This window comes from Mytilus trossulus, chromosome 8 (genome assembly GCF_036588685.1).
Source record: "Mytilus trossulus isolate FHL-02 chromosome 8, PNRI_Mtr1.1.1.hap1, whole genome shotgun sequence".
Classification (NCBI taxonomy): domain Eukaryota; kingdom Metazoa; phylum Mollusca; class Bivalvia; order Mytilida; family Mytilidae; genus Mytilus; species Mytilus trossulus.
Window position 1 is genome coordinate 32,978,147 of NC_086380.1, and position 19,152 is coordinate 32,997,298.

General features: G+C 30.5%; 1 protein-coding gene across 4 annotated transcripts in view; it reads right to left on the reverse strand.

Annotated features, from left to right (window-relative positions):
• LOC134680843 (NAD(+) hydrolase SARM1-like) overlaps positions 1–19,152 on the reverse strand; it is a 33,999-nt gene that overhangs the window by 5,031 nt on the left and 9,816 nt on the right. For 2 of the 4 annotated variants that reach the window (XM_063540096.1, XM_063540095.1), the window contains exons 5-9: positions 18,826–19,058; positions 17,887–18,031; positions 13,882–14,071; positions 11,361–11,482; positions 7,116–8,126 (exon numbers count right to left, since the gene is read on the reverse strand). In XM_063540096.1, coding sequence (XP_063396166.1) covers positions 7,886–8,126; positions 11,361–11,482; positions 13,882–14,071; positions 17,887–18,031; positions 18,826–19,058 — 931 coding nt within the window. In that variant the 3' untranslated portion in view covers positions 7,116–7,885. Of the gene's footprint in view, positions 1–7,115; positions 8,127–11,360; positions 11,483–13,881; positions 14,072–17,886; positions 18,032–18,825; positions 19,059–19,152 lie in introns of those variants that run through there. The other 2 variants (XM_063540098.1, XM_063540097.1) reach the window with 1 other exon arrangement.

The window sequence follows — 19,152 nt, forward strand, 5'->3', positions numbered from 1 at the left end:
CGTAAAGTTGAATGCAACACACTTAATCAAGTACCATTATAAGTTGGCACTTCTACATGAGACAAGTATACAAGATGATACCAAAACAGATTTATGTATAGACTAAGCCTAACGAATACACAGATAATGTAACATGTGTAAATAGTCCGTAGAAGGTGTTTAACAAAACCACCGAACTCAAAGGAGAAGAGGTAAAAGGTTAATCCTCAAAACTAACAAAATTAGACGATATCAATGAACGGAAAAAGTTAACAAAAAACTTCCATTTCCTGACATGATATATGTATTTTCTGAAGAAAATGGTTGGATGGGTTAAACCTGGTTTTTTTTATGCTATTTTTTACCCCAAAGTCGGATGACAGTTGTTTATAGTTCCGTTATTTGGTTTGGCACTTCAAACAAAAATAATAGGTTAATGTGACAATAATTCCGATCCAACAGTCAAAATTGTGCAGACACACATCCCAACTGACAAAATTTTCAAATTCACATACAAATATATCTCGCAAATCGCCAACAAAAACAAAATTGGACAAGTTTTCATTACCCTCCTTTTTTCACGTGATTGTAATACCTCATATCTTTAACTTCGTGTTCAAATTACTAATAACCTAAGGTAAATGTATATTTACGATTTCTGTTTTTATTCGACTTTTATTCAATTTTAATAAACAGGAATACATGTAATTCACTAATCCATTTTTAAAATTACATAATAGCGAATTAATGAGCTTTTAATGTGCAAATGTGTAGATACCGGCTTTGCCATAAGATACCGGCTTTGCCATAATCCGAGTGGTTTTCCCACCTACACGACTAGAAGCAATCAATAATCTCTGCTGAACATATATTGAAAACGCTCTTCTTTATAATAAACACTCTGTTGTTGTATACAGTACGCCAAAAGTTAAGCATCACATAAATATAAATCGCCATATTTGTTTAACTATTGCAAAAGAATATTTATGTTTGGTTTTAAGAATTGCCTATAACATACACTTCGAAAATTCATGACGACCAAAAAAATTAAATTCAGATAAACAAGCCAATCAACTTATTATTAAAAGTCATCTGTACTTTTTCGAATACACTGTTTCGATGCCTTGAAATGCATATTCCTACTGTCGCGCGTACAAGTGAGATTTTACCTTCACCAAGTCAATGTAAAATATGGCAAGGTGTAAGTTATCTGTGTCTGAATGTTGACAAGCAATTGACATGTAAAAGACCGATAGGAGCACGAGGTGCATAGGTAACCATTTCAATGTTTATGCCACCTTCATTGTCAGATTTTCACAACGTTATGTTGACACAGAAACTGTAAATGGTAGACCAATGTTCGGAAGACTCCGTTTATTTACCGATCGTGATGACAGACTGATGATTGTTCGTGCTAAAGCCAACCCATTTACTTCTGCCCCCACAGCTTAGACACGATTGACCTCAATTGTTCTGACGACTTCATAGAGACTATCTAAGAGCACTTCGTGTTGTCAAGGTACCTCCCCTAACAGCCAGGCACCGTATGATCAGATTTCAAAGGGCTAACGACCATCTACGCTGAAACATGAGAAGCTAGCAAAATATTCATTCGCAAATGAGAGTCAGTTTCAGTAACGACCAAGAGACGGCAGAATACGAGTTTGGCGGGAAAATAAAACTTCTTATAACCAAAACAACATTTGCCCAACGACTGCATACGTTTCTGGTGGTGTTACAGTATTGGGTTTCTTCTCATACTGTTGTAAGATGGGTATTCAAAATCTACAGGATAGCATGAACGGACAGACGTACAGGGATTTGGTGCTTACAAACATTGCATTCCCTGATTTTGATAATCCTTCACTTGCGTCAAGACCCTTGTACATGTACGACCATGTTAGACCACATAGGGCAAGGATTGCAACGGAGTACTAAGAGCAAGAAGTCATTGACAGTGAAACATAAATTCCTTAAGTTCATGGTTTGTTTATGGGATACCTAATCAATATTGCTGTATGAATATTTTCTATAACTTCGATAAAAAATCGATAAAATAAAAATAGGTGGTGCTTAACTTTTGGCGGAGTGCATATGTTCAGCCTTAAAGATTTTTGCTATGTGATTGTCATATTTTATTCAACTTATGATAATTGGTTGTCCCTTTAGTGTTTTCTGTCATTTTTCAGTAAACATCAATTTACTCAGATATACGATTATAGTTATTTAAAGCAGAACTTGTATTACGTTCAACTCATGTATACCTAACGTTTTTGCTATATGTTATATATGACAGTGAACCCATCTGTACATAGTGTAGACTAATCATGTTAATAGTATTGAAACTGATTCGTAAAACTATTTTGTTTAGTAGCTCATTCTTATACTTGTTTTCCTCATTGTTAGAAACTATGAATATTAAAAAAAGACATGTATGTTTCAGGTATACATATGTAAATAAGAGATTCACGATTTTTTTTATTATGAAACGTATCTATAACATGCTATATGTAAAACATCAACAATAACAAACATATACACCGGAGTGTCACCAACCACATACATACAATTTTTAAAAAGGTAAGTAAACTATTTTGATATTTTTCTGAATATATGTATGGTTAAATCAAAATATTAAATTTTAATATAATTAAGGCAGGTATGAGCGGTGCATTAAATTATTAATCAAAAGTCAAACAATTTGAACGTAAATTTTCATTAAAAAGCAATGAACAACTGGTTTAAATTATTCTTTTAAGCTGATATCAATATCACTACTATTAAAGTGATGGTAGATATTGATATCCTGCTTTGAATGGTATTTCTTGGTACTTTTTTTGCAAAATGACCCCAAAACTGTTGTGGTAACTATATACAAATAAATCACTCCTAAAACCACACCTAATACAGTTTACCATGTAATAACCAATGTCTATATAGAATAGAACCAGTATTTAATGTCACAGACCCTTTAAGTGTCAGTATTGTACAATAGCATCTAATCACCACACATAAAGATAAATTATAAACACTGCAAAAGTTTTGAAAGCTTTATCACATTTCTGTTTTGCGATCATCTGTATAGGGTATATGAGGATATTTGTATTGAATATATATCTTGCATGAACAGATCATTTCTAAAATTCTTTTAGCCAACTTTATTTACAATTTGTATTTTCTATTTATCATGAGGCACTTTTCATCTAATTTCACTGTGTTTCAACCACTTTACATAATGCTGTGGATTCGTTTATTTGATGATACTGATCTTCCTGGTTTGAGGAAAAATAATTTTTAAGTACAGATGCTAATTTTTGTTCGTGGCTTTGCCAATATCTGCATAAAAGCCAACAGAAATAGGTACTTTGTTGAACATTTTTAGGCCATATACAGGTTTAAATGTACATGTTAAGCATTACCCACGAAATCCACGAAAATTGGTATCCAAAAAAATATTGTGAACTCACAGTATGTACATGTATGTAAACTTACTGAACTTTACTATGATTTTTGTAACTGCTTGTGTCGTTATTAATCACACAAAACATTAAACACTAATAATACATTTTCTAATCCATACTCTCAAATAATTTTCCTAATATACTATTTACAAATGTTCACACTCATTAACATTTAAAATATTTACAAATATCTGAACAACAACAACAAGCAATGAAAAAAAATCATTGGGTATACTGTATACATGTATATCAAATATCAAATAAATCTTATACATTCATAAACTAGGTAAATTCATAACAAAACTGCAGATTGCTCTGTTTTATCAAACTGACAACTTTACCATTAGAATGAAGAAAAGATATTCAATGAGGAATGATCTTTGTAAAGAAAGAAATAATATGTAAAATGATTCACATACCTTGTATGTTATTTAAAAACATGATTAGCTGCTTACATATAGTATGTAATTGTCAAATTTATAAAAATAATTAAGTCATAAAGATGGATTGATTTGAGGTATATTATGCATTAGATAATTGTCAAACAACCCTGATTACATGTATCATTAGGGAATAATTAGGAAAATGTTTAGCCTATGAATGAAATAAATGGTAAAAGATGAAAAATAAATAAATACCTGAAATATTAGTATTCATTTGCTTGCTTTCTCTATTGAAAAATCACACAATTAATAATATTCTATCTAATAAGATCAAATTTATTAAGTTTTACTAGAATTTTATTTATCATAACATCAATAGAAACATTTGTGACATAAAACACAAAGATTTATGATAAAAAATGAGACGAATATTTGAAGTATTTTTATTTATACATGTTATAGGTTTGGTTTCCTTATTTCATAAAAGTATTTTACAAATACTATTACTTATCCTCTATTATAAAACGAATTTGATGTATTGAAGGCTAGGGTAACTATCATGTTTGTTTATTGAATATTCAATATATATACATTTGTGACATTAAAGGTATTAATTGTTAAATGTTAAAAAAGATTTTTTATAAACATTTGTTTGAATCCTTACTTTGTGACAGAATCGTTTGAAGGATAATTTTAATTTTATTTAATACCATGATAATCAACAATTCAATTTATATGTTTGTGACCTATACCTGAACCTTCATTAATGCTGATAAATTAAACAAAGTCTGCATAGGTTATCTTTTAATTTGGTTTGTGTTGTTATATTTCTGAAACATTTATCTACAAATATAAGTCCCTAGTTTAGACAGTGTATAACTAGCAAATTTTTATCATACATGTTCCAAATTTATCTATTTTTATTTTATGCATGGAATATAAGGTAAACAGATAATTACATACTTTTTTTGTGATAAATCTTAAGGTTAAAGTGATTGGGTTTAGTTAATATGGTCATAGAATGTCTGAAGCTGTCAAACTGAATTTTAGATCACATTAACATAGAATACTGTGAATTCATTATTATTCGTGGGATACCAATTTTCGTGGATTTCGTGGGTATAGGTGAACCACGAAATAAAATATTCAAAAAATAATAAATTTCCTATAGGCTTGTATGAAGACTTCAGTGAAATTACAAAATAAGATATCCATGAACATATAAATGTTCCTTAATCAACGAAAATTTATACCCACAAAAATAAATGAATCCACAGTAGTCAATATCTTTATTAGAGCTGATATACTTTCTTTTTTTGATATTATTTGTCTAAATAGTAGTACACTAGACTGTAAAAATCTTTTTGAGATAGAGCAGGTGTGATTTTTTCAATTTGAATTTATCATGTTATAGAAATGCACTATACCATTCCTGTGTTCTCTGGCCATTAATTTTAAAATTAACCTGGGGCCTCATCTATAATGTTATATATTTCAACCTTAGATCAAAATAAAGTAATTTTAAAGATGTCAACAAATCAAGAAAAGTTACATAATACTAAATTTCAATGGAAATGGTTAACCCTTTCCTCCATAGTGACCCCTTTTGATGCCACTCCCTTTACCCCATAATGACGCCTTTTGATGCTTGTGTAGTACCTCAGTTACAACGCTTTGACTACAAAGTGTCTGCAGTAGACTTTATACAATTTGTATCTAATATGAAAAGGAATATCGCAGGAATATCGGACTATTATTTATTTGATGAAATATTTGTTTTTTGCAATGCATTAATACTTTAAAGCATATTTTTCGCATTTTATTGAAAAATCCTTATGCGAATCAAGTTAATGCCAAAAAAAATCAATGGAGGAAATGGTTAAACCAATAAAAAGTGACACAATTAAAAAAAAACCTAGGTAGGTACTTAAATATTTCCCAGTCCCAGGCCAGGGACTGTCATAGAGTGCAGTGTGGACTAGATACAGGTAATTAAGCAACACAATTATTGGAAGTTGTTGTCAAGATAAGAGTCCGAATATGATCCTTACATATGATCCTTACATATGATCCTTATATACACAAGCATTGTAAACATCAAAGGAATGGACAATGAGAAAATATATCTTTTTTTGGCAAAGATTTTGCTCTAAATAAATTTACCAAAATTTTCATAGACGTAGCTTATTTTGTTCTAATATATCATATTATTTATCTGTTGTCTTATGCTTATGATTTTGTTTGCCTCTTTTGTGCCCTCTGACTCCTCTCCATCATTTATCAACTTGTCTGTCCTTTGGTCTATGGTGTAAAGTTGTCTCATTGACAATTATACCTCTACTTGTGTTTAATAAAAGCAAGAAGAAAAGAAAATATTATGTTTTCATGTAAAATACCATTCACATCTTTATAGAATTTGTCTTAAAACTATAGGACTTTTTTTTACTAATATCATTGTTTATTTACCCTGTTGATAATTTTGAAGTTCATTTGATTCTCTCAGTTTTTAGTTTGTTACTTTGATTTGTAATAATCATAATAGATTTATGTAAATTGAACTTCAGTACCCAACTGTTGCCTACTTTTATATACATAAAATATAAGAAGAGTCCAAATGATGAAAGACCTTAATTAATAACTGAATCAAACTGGATTGATTGCAAGGAATTAAAACAGTACTTTGTTTCCAAAGAAAAATATCCTGAAGCTTGAAATTATGTTTTTGTCCAAAGTTGTCAATTTGAGGTTCTAATTAATGCTATTGGCCATTAACAATGTACTTAACCATGTTAACTGGGAATGTAATATTAAACAATTACAACACAGCACAATCAATGCAAACATTATTCTTTAAACTTGTGTTTAGCAAACAGTCTCAGTAAATATAAAATTCTCTACTTCCCCCATTTCATTCCCTGTATTTACTTCATTAAAATTCATCCAATTTATATTGAAACATGGTACTGAATTTACCCTAAGTACAATGATATATTATACAGTAAAGTGTAGTATAAAAGTCTACATATATACAACTGTATATCTAAAACTTATATAAATATGACTAATGAATTAATTGAGCAAAGCTAAGAAAGCATAAATAAATCTCTTACAAAATTCTACAATTGCACACAGCCCTACTTCAAACTATGAAACATTCAAAACATAGTAAATCTGATTCAAACTATGAAACATTCAAAACATGATAAATCTGATTAAAACTATAAATCATTCAAAACATGATCAATCTGATTCAAACTATGAAACATTCAAAACATGATAAATCTGATTCAGTCTATGAAACATTCAAAACATGATAAATCTGATTCAAACTATGAAACATTCAAAACATGATAAATCTGATTCAAACTATAAAACATTCAAAACATGATAAATCTGATTCAAACTATGAAACATTCAAAACATGATAAATCTGATTCAACAAAATCACAATTCACAAACAGCCATCATTGTATAAAACACAGGCACTTATTTAGAGTCATTCATTCATAACAAAGTAAAATTATTTGTTGTGTGAACTTAGACAGAAGCATTACTTATAATAAAATATACAACCAACATGTTTTAAACATGCAACTAAACACACATATATGAAGTATATATCATAATGTTATATTTCAAACAGCATTTTTAAATGAAAAAATATCTATAATACTGTACTATATTTCACGATGGGAGACTATAAATTAAAAATGTTTACAGTCATATTCATATCTTCTAGTGCTTTGTGTATATGAAGAACTCATGTGGTAGGATTAAAACAACTTTTCTCCTACAGCATTAAAAGTGATTGCAAACATGTTTTTTATGGCATATACATATATATGTCTTTTTTAGATATTTTTACACGTATGCAAAACATTAGCCAATTTTCAAAATTGCTCATTCAGAGAGAATAACATAAAAATATCATCAATATGTTTCTACAATATTTTCTCCTACTGTGATTGTCACTGTAGATATTTTTTACACATACATTGTATGCAAACAGTTAGGGAATTCCCATAAATGCTGTTTCAGAAAGAATCACATAAACAAATTCCATCAATATGTTTCAACTATATTCTCCCATATTGAATTAAATAATCCAGTAGATCTCTCCTTGAAGCTTTTCTTGGTGGAAGTTTCACTGATGTTATCAAGGCTAGCAACAATATCTGGGTCAAACTTATCAAGCAGACATGGTGTTTTGCCATACACATATTCTATTTGTGTGGTTCTCTTTCCAACTTTTAGAAAGTTCTCAAGCTTTTGCATGCAGGCATCCTGATAGTCATGTACCCATCTACAGGCAAAAAGTGGACAGTTGTTAATTGGGAAAATAATGAAAAATAATATTCAATTAACTCCAAACTTATTACAAATGCAGATAATTAAAACCTTAGAAAAATATTAGTCCTACACCATTCAAATTATATATGAAAATCTTATGATAGCTTGTGTCAGCACTTATCTTAAGAATTTCAATATTTTTGTTATTTTAAGGAATGCAATGTCTTGTGATCTTGACTCAAGAAAAATCTGATAATTCAGTATGTTGATAAATATGTTACTTTTCTCATATTATTAGAAAAATATGAGAAATGCAATACAATATCAAACAATGTATAAGCTAATTTAGAAAAGAAAATCCAAAAAAATTATTGAAATTCATAATGAAAAAGAGTCCTGAGTAAAAATTGAGGTCTTCATAGCAATTTATGAGGCAAATTTGATAGGCCTGTTTCCCCTCAATTTTTCATCTTTTGAAATCCTTAAAATTAGGTCAAATAGAGAAAAAAAGGCAGATTCTTTAGAATGATTTTACAACAACAATTGCATGCATGAGTACCTGTAGATCTGGGTAACATGACCAAAGCAAAGTGCAAAGCAAGAAGTGACAGAAATAACGAAAGATTACTAAAAAGTTTATAAAATGATAGTAGTCCAATGTATATATTTTACAAACCTAGGGATATCAGACATTAAGTGTAATCAAATACAAAATTACCAAGAGAATGGTTAACCATTTCCATATTTTTTATATAACTTTCACCCCATCATTTTCAGCCATATTTTAACATAGAAAACTCATTTTAAGGTCAGCAACATTTTTCCATAGATTTTCAGCTCTTCAAGATACACAAATCTCTTTTAATGTTGTACTACCTAAAGGGGGTGTTGATTTCTGGACAGTGAATAAAGTTTATGGAGCATTTACAAAAATACATTAGGTTTTCTTCTCTCAATGTAAAAATGTAGCAGTGAATCAAACAAAAACTGTCACTAATTCTTCTTCTAACAGTAAAATGCTTCAAACAATCTCTATCTGATTTATAATTTGTTGGGCAAAATAAGTGTCCTGATTATGTCATTTAAAACACTTGACCTAGTCAACTCAAAGGAGAAAAAAATCTGAAATCTGAAAATCGTAATCCATTGGGAGTCATATTTGTCAGCAAATTGGATATTCGATCTAATTATAATATTTCAATAAAGCATTCTTGCTTATAGACAAAAAACAAAACATAACATGCACAACCTAAAACATGCAATAAGCTTAAGTGAACAAAAGAGATTTGCAAAAGCTAACAGAAAATTGGTTAAATAATATATGCAAGTAATGTTGATTCATTAATATTTTGTGTGTTCACTGGCCCTCATGAGTAGTCAAGTTTGTTAAAGTAGTCAATGTTGTTAAGAATGTACTAAGGTGAGGTTTTGGAATTTGGTGTCAAATGTTCGGACTCCTTGGTGTTTTTCCATACAATACTAGGTAAAATATTTTGCCCTATAACAGCCATTTATTTTGTCATATAAGACTTAATAGCCCATGAAAGGTCATTTACCAAAATTTTAGTAGATTCTTGATTTTCTCTCTTTTGTTTTGAGACCCAAATTATATCAATGCAAATATAAGGTAAAAGTCAGAGTCAGCCTTTTCCCGCCATATTTTAAATCCAAAATATCTCGAAAAGAAGGTTCATGACCTATCAATATTTTTAGCTTATCTTTATCATTAATTGATGCTCTACCAGTTCATATTATCAATTCTAAATTCTTGATTTATCAATTTTCACTTAACCTCAGATAAGTACATCCTTAAACAACCCAATAGAAGAAGTAAATTTTGTAGATAGAAGCAAACAATAAGTACTACGTATGAATTATATGTGGCTTTAAATCAATGTCATTGTAAACAATTTTGAACCAAACTTCAACCTATGACAGGATGAACTATTCAACAGATGGACCATAGCATAGACCAGAAAATATAATGAGTGCTACCACGGCTGGTAATCTACACACGCAGAACAATTGGTTCAGCAGTAAAAATCGTGAGGGAATTTTCTTGTTATGCTTGAGTGAGTAATTTTCATCGCTTTTAAATCGCAATTTTCTAACTCAACTAATCAAAATATTAAAAATCGGAGATTGTTATGCTGTGGCCCTGGCAACTATGGTAAGAAAAGCATATGGGCTAGTCATACAAAGAAGTATAGTCCAGTTTTCTTGAAACCATAGAAGATCATATAGCACAAATGTAAAAATGGTTTCTCAAAAATGACAACTGAGGTTATGCATGTTGATATACATAAATTCAATGTCATATTTTTAAATCTAAAGTTCTTCATTTGTCAGTAATAACATGGATATAGTCAATCAAGCACATGTTACACAGGAAGCTTAGTACCATGATCACTTCCAAAACTTACCAATTTACAAATTTCAGGGAGAACAAGCTTATACTATCTTGTAATTTGCCTCATGATCTTTGATTCAATCACATACTTTCTGATAAATTAATCTTTTTATTTTTTTTCGCTAAGGAAGGCACTTTATAAGTAGTTGATGATTATAAAAATAGTTTACTGTAAATTCAGAAAAGTTTGTTATGTTTTATTAATCCAAAAATTGCCAAGGGATAAGTTTTGCCAAAAGATATCTGATCACATAATTTATGTGCAGGATTTTCTGACATGTGGTAATTCAGTGGCGGATCCAGGAATTTTCATAAGTTGGGGCCCACTGACTGACCTAAGAGGGGGCTCACTCCTGTCACGCTTCAGTGATTACCTATATAAGCAACCAAATTTTTTCCCAAAAAGGGGGGCTCCGGACCCTCTGTAATTAATCTTGCATTTGCAACCATTGTACAACACTCATAATAATAAATACATGTTATTACTCGATTTATTTCACTTGACTGGGAGGAGTTTAACTGGCTCGCTCATAATAAACCAGTCAATCTATAGATAGGTGTTTTAGGATAAACTCATGAATGAAGTGTCCAGTCATTGTTTTATAAATTCCTTTGATAACACTGATACGTGATTAGAAATCAGTAATAAGTATAACCGCAATCATCCTTATCACACACATCTTAAAGTAGACTGTCCTTATGCAAATTAAAATGTAAGCTCCGCCTGGTCAGATGTAATAACATTTGTAATAAAGCTTCTGAATTTACATTATGTAACTATATACCTGTTTCTCATCAATATAGTGTAGCTAGTTTATAGATATCTATAAATCTTACCGGACTCCATTGAAGTAAACAACTTGCTGCATGTCTTCGGGAAGAGCTTCTGGTAATGGCCAATCAAAACTGTCTAACACAGGTATAATATTACAATCACTATCTAGAGCTGTTACAACTTCCTATTAATAGAAATAATGCAAATGAAATAGAAATTATTTTTTTCATCTTGTCCATATGTTGGTAATTGTTTTAGCAAAAGATCGAATATAAAAAAATGATTATGACAGGTAAAAACTAAGAACAGCAAATTGCGGCAAATTGGGCAGGAAAGGGTTAAATGCGAAATTAAGTTATGGCAAAAAAAGGTTGATTGCAGTATATGGTTTAAAACACATTTTTTGTGAGATGACTGAACTGTCTGATTTGCTCAGAGAGATATGTACTTAGTGTTGGATAATCGGTTGAAATTACCAACCGATTATCTATTACAATCGGTTGACAGCAACCAACCGACTATTGGTTATAATCGGATCATAACACCTTGCCTTCTTTTTAAAGTAATCATGCATTTAGTCTCATTGTACTTATCTAATGTGTATATCCATAATCATTGCAGAGTTTATATATTCATATTTGATCTTTTGTTTCCATTTCATATTCTGGCGTACTTACTACCAAATTATAATTCTGGTACCTTTGATAATTATCTATTTAGCAGTTTAAACAATGAATTAATAAGAATCAAGATTCATATTGAACATATTTTATCTCATAATTACAACATTAATTACCAACAGTGACACTAACATTTCTAAGTTTTTTTTAACTTTGAGAAATTTAAAATTAACAGAAAAAAATAAAACAGTGCATTTGCATTTTACAGTAAACATAGGTATTAAGCCAATGTCTGTTAATTCGTGTAGAACGCTTTTATTACTGTTGTAATCATTAATTTCTTTCAATTGTGTCATTTGTGCGTCTGAACTTATAATTGCAAGAATGCGGAATTTATACATAGTTGAACCGTATCCGATTCGTGATTCTTATATTTTTATAAATGGTGGAAAAATTTCAGAAAATTTACAAAAATAAACGATGTTTGGCAAGCAATCTGGAAAGGAATATGACGTTTTTGATGCTACAAATGGATAACACATTAATAAAAGGCAACTTGCAACACGTTTTAATGAAGCAACGGAATTATTTTGTCTAAAATCCGAATTATTTGTACGCTCTCAAGTAACAAGTACCGGTATTGAAAGAAAGTATTTCATACAAAGTTATTAATCTTAAATACAATTCCATCAATCTGCAAATGCTTTTTGTCACGTTTATAAAGAAGGAAATTAGTTATTTCTTTAATTATAGGATGTTTGACATTGTTACTGTCATCGACTGATATTTTTTGTTAATATTGTTTGACTGCGCATATGAAATGCAAACAGTAAACGGACCGGAAGTTGACAAACTCAAAGTCCGTCAACTTTAACAACAATAGATTGAACAAAATCCAAATCGATTATCGACATCGCCAGTCCCAACCAACTGATTTCCAACTTATTCCGATCATCGGAACAACACTATATGTACTATCTATATTAGAGTGATTAAACTAAACAGTAAGATTTATTTTAATTATGTTAAGCCTTATTGATGTATTAGTTTAAACTCAAATAGCACAAAACCTTTATAATCTATGATACACTAGATAATTGGCTTGTTATCCTGATCCTAAATATAATATATTGAATTACTGATTATCAATCATACCACATCTTCTTATTTTCATATTTAATGATAGTCAGTGGTTGATTCAAGTTATACTTTAATGCTTTTCTGTTTAGGGAATGTCGTTAGATATGGTAGATTTATCATAGTTTCTGTTTAATTCATTCTTGGCTTGTTTAGATTTTGTTAGATTACTGCCTCATTGATGCATGTATACTAGTAATATGTGCATTCATACTCATTACATTATATATATATAAGTCTATAAAAAGGACCAACCAGCAAATTTACTATGTACCGGATCGTCTAAAATAGGCGATACTATGCAGATAAGGAAAAAATTATATCAGTCTAAAGATTTGCACAACGGTACTGCTATAAGGTGTTATTAAACGAAAATGTTGTTATAAAATCGTGTTGACAAATATTTCGGCTCAACAAATGGCCTTCTTCTTGTGTCACAAGTTTTAACAATACTCAGTATTGTTAAAACTTGTCACAGTATTGTTAAAACTTGTGACACAAGAAGAAGGCCATTTGTTGAGCCGAAATATTTGTCAACACGATTTTATAACAACATTTTTGTTTAATAACACCTTATATCAGTACCGTTGTGCAAATCTTTAGACTGATATATATATATATATATATAAAAGTCTATAAAAAGGACCAACCAGCAAATTTACTATGTACCGGATCGTCTAGAATAGGCGATACTATGCAGATAAGGAAAAAATTATATATATGTGATTTTTTATGAACATTAAGCTTCTATGATATACAATGTATATATAATATATTCTTTGGCTAATTTATGGAAGGGTTGATATTGTAATCTTGGATTTCTTACCTTATGAACCCAGTCTGATAATTCATGGTCACCAAAACATCTGTCTAAGGAATTAGGTGTAAGTACCAGTAGAAAATGGCGAGCCATTTTAATGTTAATTAACAAGTTTTCATCAAACTTTCCTGCTCTCAATCTGTCTATATCCAGAAACACGGTGAATCCTCGTAACTGTAGATGTACTTTCAATAAACTGTAAACAAAGTAAGCACTATTTCTATGTAGATTTTATAATGAAAATTTTGCTGTCTTCTTTCATTTTTAACTTTGCATGTTTAATAATTATTGCTTGTTTTGTTTTCTTAAATTGCTTTATTATTTTGACCATTTGATATGTTGATCTACATGTTAATTATATGTTCATGTGTATTATATTTGACTGTGTGTACAATATGTGTACATGTGTATAGCATGTGTACATTTGTTTTACATGTGTATGTGTATACTATGTGACAAGTGTATTAAATGTGTACATGTGTAAAATATGAGTACATGTGTATTATATGTGTACATGTGTAAAATATGTGTACATGTGTATTATATGTGTACATTTGTATTACATTTCAGGCTTTTTACAGTTATATGTGACTAAAGGTTTTTAATTTTTCTTCCTAACTGTATTAGAAACAGGTCCTTGAGTTTTATACTTCAAAAACGGACCAAAGATACCAAAGGGACAGTCAAACTCATAAATCTAAAATAAACTGACAACGCCATGGCTAAAAATGAAAAAGACAAGCAGACAAACAACCTTTATAGAAAACAGACCAGATTTGCAATTTTTAAAGGTATTTCGCTGGTTGATAGGGCATTTGGGTACTTTTTGTTAAATCTAACAGCCACAAGATAGCAGAAATGTATATAAATGTTGTGCAAAGACAAAGTAAAATCAAACAAAGGACACTGTGAGCCAGACAAAGGGACAAGGTCACTCTTCTATGATTTTGTATTCTCCTGTATTGTGATAGGATTGCTTCCCATTAGTTGTAAATTTTGGCCAGACATAACTGTTGACCTTGGGAAATTCGAGCCCTGACTTGTGACTGGAGAAGACTATGTGATATTCTGATGAGATTTATGCAATCCTGTTATGTTTGTTACCCAACAAAAAAAACCCACAGTGGTCAGAGTGGATATCTAGCCAAGGTATGTTTTGTGAGAATCATAACAGTATGATGACAAGAGTGACAACATTGCCTCCCTTAATTGGTAGACAATAAGTTAGACAACTATAAGCAATCGAGTTGAGATGACCAATGATAATCTGTTTATCGCTATTTTATCTATGACAACGTTGTCAATTTCATGTCAATTTCGTTAGCAACGCCACGTGGTATCCTTAGTTTCTAGCGATATTTTTTCCATCTCAAGCGAGAAGCATGATATGAAAATTATCACAAAAAAAGATCAAAGGAAAAATTCCAAAATAGCAATAATGTGAATGGTTTAAAACAATCAAATGGTGACCCCTACTAATCCATAAGATGTTAGTGAATTTCATATGGGGTTCATGACATCAAGTTCACTACTAAAGGTGATGTCATCTTTTGATGTTGCTGTATTTCATTTTTATTTTTCTCCAAAACACAGTGATTTTTTTCAATGTTATAATCAATTATCTATATTATATTTCAAAAGTAGTCACAAAACTTGGGAGATTTGGATATCAAATCAGTACCATAGGACTTTGATTGCATTTTATGGATTTTTTATCCAAAAATAATACCAAACAAAACACTTCACAGATTTTACAAAAATGTACAAAACAGAACTTGCAGTACCAGAAGGCACTATCTAATATATGTAATATGATAATTTTTATTTTCTCACCTAACATGTGTTTTGATACTTCTAATACTGCTGTTTTTAATTTGTTTTCATAACAGATTTAAGAACATTTTCTTTTCTAAAATAATATTCCTGTTTATCATAAGAGCAGTTAGCTACCGTTAGATGAATGAATGGATGTTTAATGTCCAGTGGCAAAACTAAATACATATTCAGTAAGAGAACAAGTTAATGCAATGTAAAAATTGTACCCTTCTTTGTTCTAAACCAACATGCTTAGCTGGGTTTTTGATGTCCTAGTTCATAAAGTATTAGAATGAGTAAAAAACAATCCACCCTTTTAGACACATTAGTCTACTAACCAGTCTTTGCTCTAGCTTTCATTATAAATCTGTCAACATTTTCTGACTCAATTCAGGAATGCTGTCTTCTGTTTAATTTTTTTTTCCAAGGTGTTTTTTTTCCTTGATTGAACTTGGTACTGATTTTTTTCCTTCAGAATAGCATAGATATGAACATGATGCACAAATGGATTCAAGGAAATTATATAAACGAGACACAAACCCAATTTATCATGCAAAGAAAGATAACTCTATGGCTTGCTTAGCATACTACTGGTATGTTCATACTAAACTTCTCATAGATCATGTTTACATATCTGACTTAACAAAAGAAGAAGATATACATCAAATAAAGGAGATGACTAGTTAAAAAAAATTGTCATGTTAGTGAGACAGAAACCCATCAATACAGACAAAGCAGCATATATACATAACAGTTTAGTAATCTATTATACTTTTGTAATTACAAATTAATTAAAACCTCCACCTAGGTCACTAATCTACCATGAAGCCGAGTAAAAGAATAGAAGTGAAAGAAGCTAGGGCTCTCGTTCATCAAAATTTTACTAAATACTCAAGTTTTCCTACGTGAACAGTGTTAGCATTTAGAAATCAAGGTACAAGAATAGATATTCAAGATTAAGATTAAATATGGACATGATTGATAGTGGCCAACTTCAAAACCGATTGGCCAAAGAAAAGAAACATTAGGTTTTCAGAACATTCCTATTCAATAAAACATTTCAAAAACAGTATACTAGCACATCTAAATTACAAAGAAGATAAGCTAAGATCAAGGAAAGTTGATTATATATTTTGTGATCTTTATTTTTACATTCAAATAACATTTTGAAATAGGTTTTTTTCAAGTGCAAAATTTTATTTTTAACTTCCCTGAATCAATTATCTCACTTTAACAATAAACCTTTAATTTTTTTTGTCATTGGAACAAAGGGGAATATCATATCATGAATAAAGTTTAAAAGGAAGCAATGTCTTTCTTCTTTAACAATACATTGAAATTCCAACTGCACATAAAACTGCCATGAGGTGAATAAACAGAGAAAACATCTGGTCAAAGGGAGACAACTTCACTAATACTATATTTTACTTGATTTAAAATTGTATATAGTTGCTGTTTGGTGACATCATGTCTCTACAAAAACTTTTTTGTACACTTGTCCCATTAGACAAGTAGTGAACAAATATTACAATGGAATTTGAATTGTAGCTTGTCAGAAATAGGATGGACATGAGCAAAAGAAACATAGAATTACAGATTCCTGACTTTAAACAGCCACAAAAGAATGTGGCCAGGTCAAACATATTTGAGAGCTCTCATTTGCACCAGCAGACAAGTGTATGATGGCAATTTACTTGTCGGACCAATTTTTGTAGGGCAATAGGAAAAGTGTTTTTTTTTAGCCTTGTGGCCATGTGATTTGAAAATAGTGGGGACTCATACATTTCAATGCTTCTTTGGTAAAATTATTGGGACTTCGAATGAATGCATTTCTCAATTAAAAAAAACAAATCAAACCCGGAGACTTCTATAGGATAAGGTGTGGGATCCTGTCATTTGGCTATGCAAATCAATGAATGAATATTGTACCAATGAAGCAATACACAACATTAAATAAGTACATATTTAGTCAATTGACCCTCTCTAAAATTTCAATATACTTGCAATAAATCAATCTGTCCTTAAACTGGATTATTAAAAAAAAATTGCAAACCTACTAAGTTTAGAAAAAGCTCAAAAGATATAGGTGAAAAAATAATCAACTTTGCTTGAGAGACATTCATTCAAATTCAATAAGGTTTAGCTAAAATGTGTCTACTAAGATCCCTCAACCTCACTATGGTAGGTCTGTTGTACCTGGCTAGCTGTGATCCTGTCGATCTTCTGTAACTTATAAACACATCCACAGCCTTGGGAAGGGTAGAAATACTGGAGACATCAACACTCTTCTGTCGCTGTAAACTGCTAAAACTACCATACTTAGGTAAAGAACAGTATAAATCTACAAAATACATTAATATGTCTATATGTTTTACTGTAAAATCAGATATTATTGCCAGTTTCTAATTATTGCAAATAATGCAACTGGGTGAGTATTGAAAAAATAACTCGCATTCTGATACCTGATGCATATATCTGTATGTAGCTTTTCCAGGTTTGTATTAACAAAAGTAACACGACAGGTGCAACATATGGAGCAGGATCTGCTTACCTTTCCCAAAGGTCTGAGATCACCCCAAGTTTTTAGTGGGGTTGGTGTTGCTCAATCATTAGTTTTCTATGTTGTGTCTTGTGTTCTGTTATAAACAAGTATCTGTTGGTCTTTTACTTTTTTAGCCACGACTTGGTAATATTATTTTAGACTTATGTGTTTGGAAGTCCTTCTTGTATCTTTTGCTTTTTTTCTGTTATTTTTTGTTTTTTCTTTTCCATATATAATTTGAAATAATTAATCTCGCATTCATGTCCCTTCTTTTAAAAATTGCAATACAAATGTAATAAATGCATGCCATTATTTATAATAATTACAGTAGTTATATCTTTGTGAGCTTGTTCTATAAGACAATCTTGTGTTAATAGTAGCTGATAAAATTGATGTATGGCATAGACACAAGTCTAATGTTTGTTGTTTCAAATACCAATTTTGAAATCCTAGTACCAAGTTTTATAACTGAGAGCCCAGACCTTTATGAGTCTTAAATTCTTATTTTGTGTTATTGGGCTGCTGTCTGTCTCATTAACTCAGCCTCAATGTCTTCTGTTAGGTTTACTCATACACATATTTAATAAAGTTACCATCAATATGTTCCAGTATAAGTCTACGATGGATAGGGTTAGTGACTCCACATTCTTTCAGCTCTTCATGACTTGTAGTGGACAGTAATTCTTTACTCATTCCATTCTTCAGCATACAGTATGTGTATTGGGATAGATCAGGTAATATCTTCATCATCCAGCTATCAATCTGGCTACGATCACATGATGAATAGTCAGCAGTTACTTTTAGACCTTTCAACTCCCTCAAAAATCTATAAAAACAAACATTTCCTGAATAATATTTTGCTTCATTAAATTATTAATGAGTATATTTTTTTTTTAGAAATAAGGGTTTAATAAAATTTC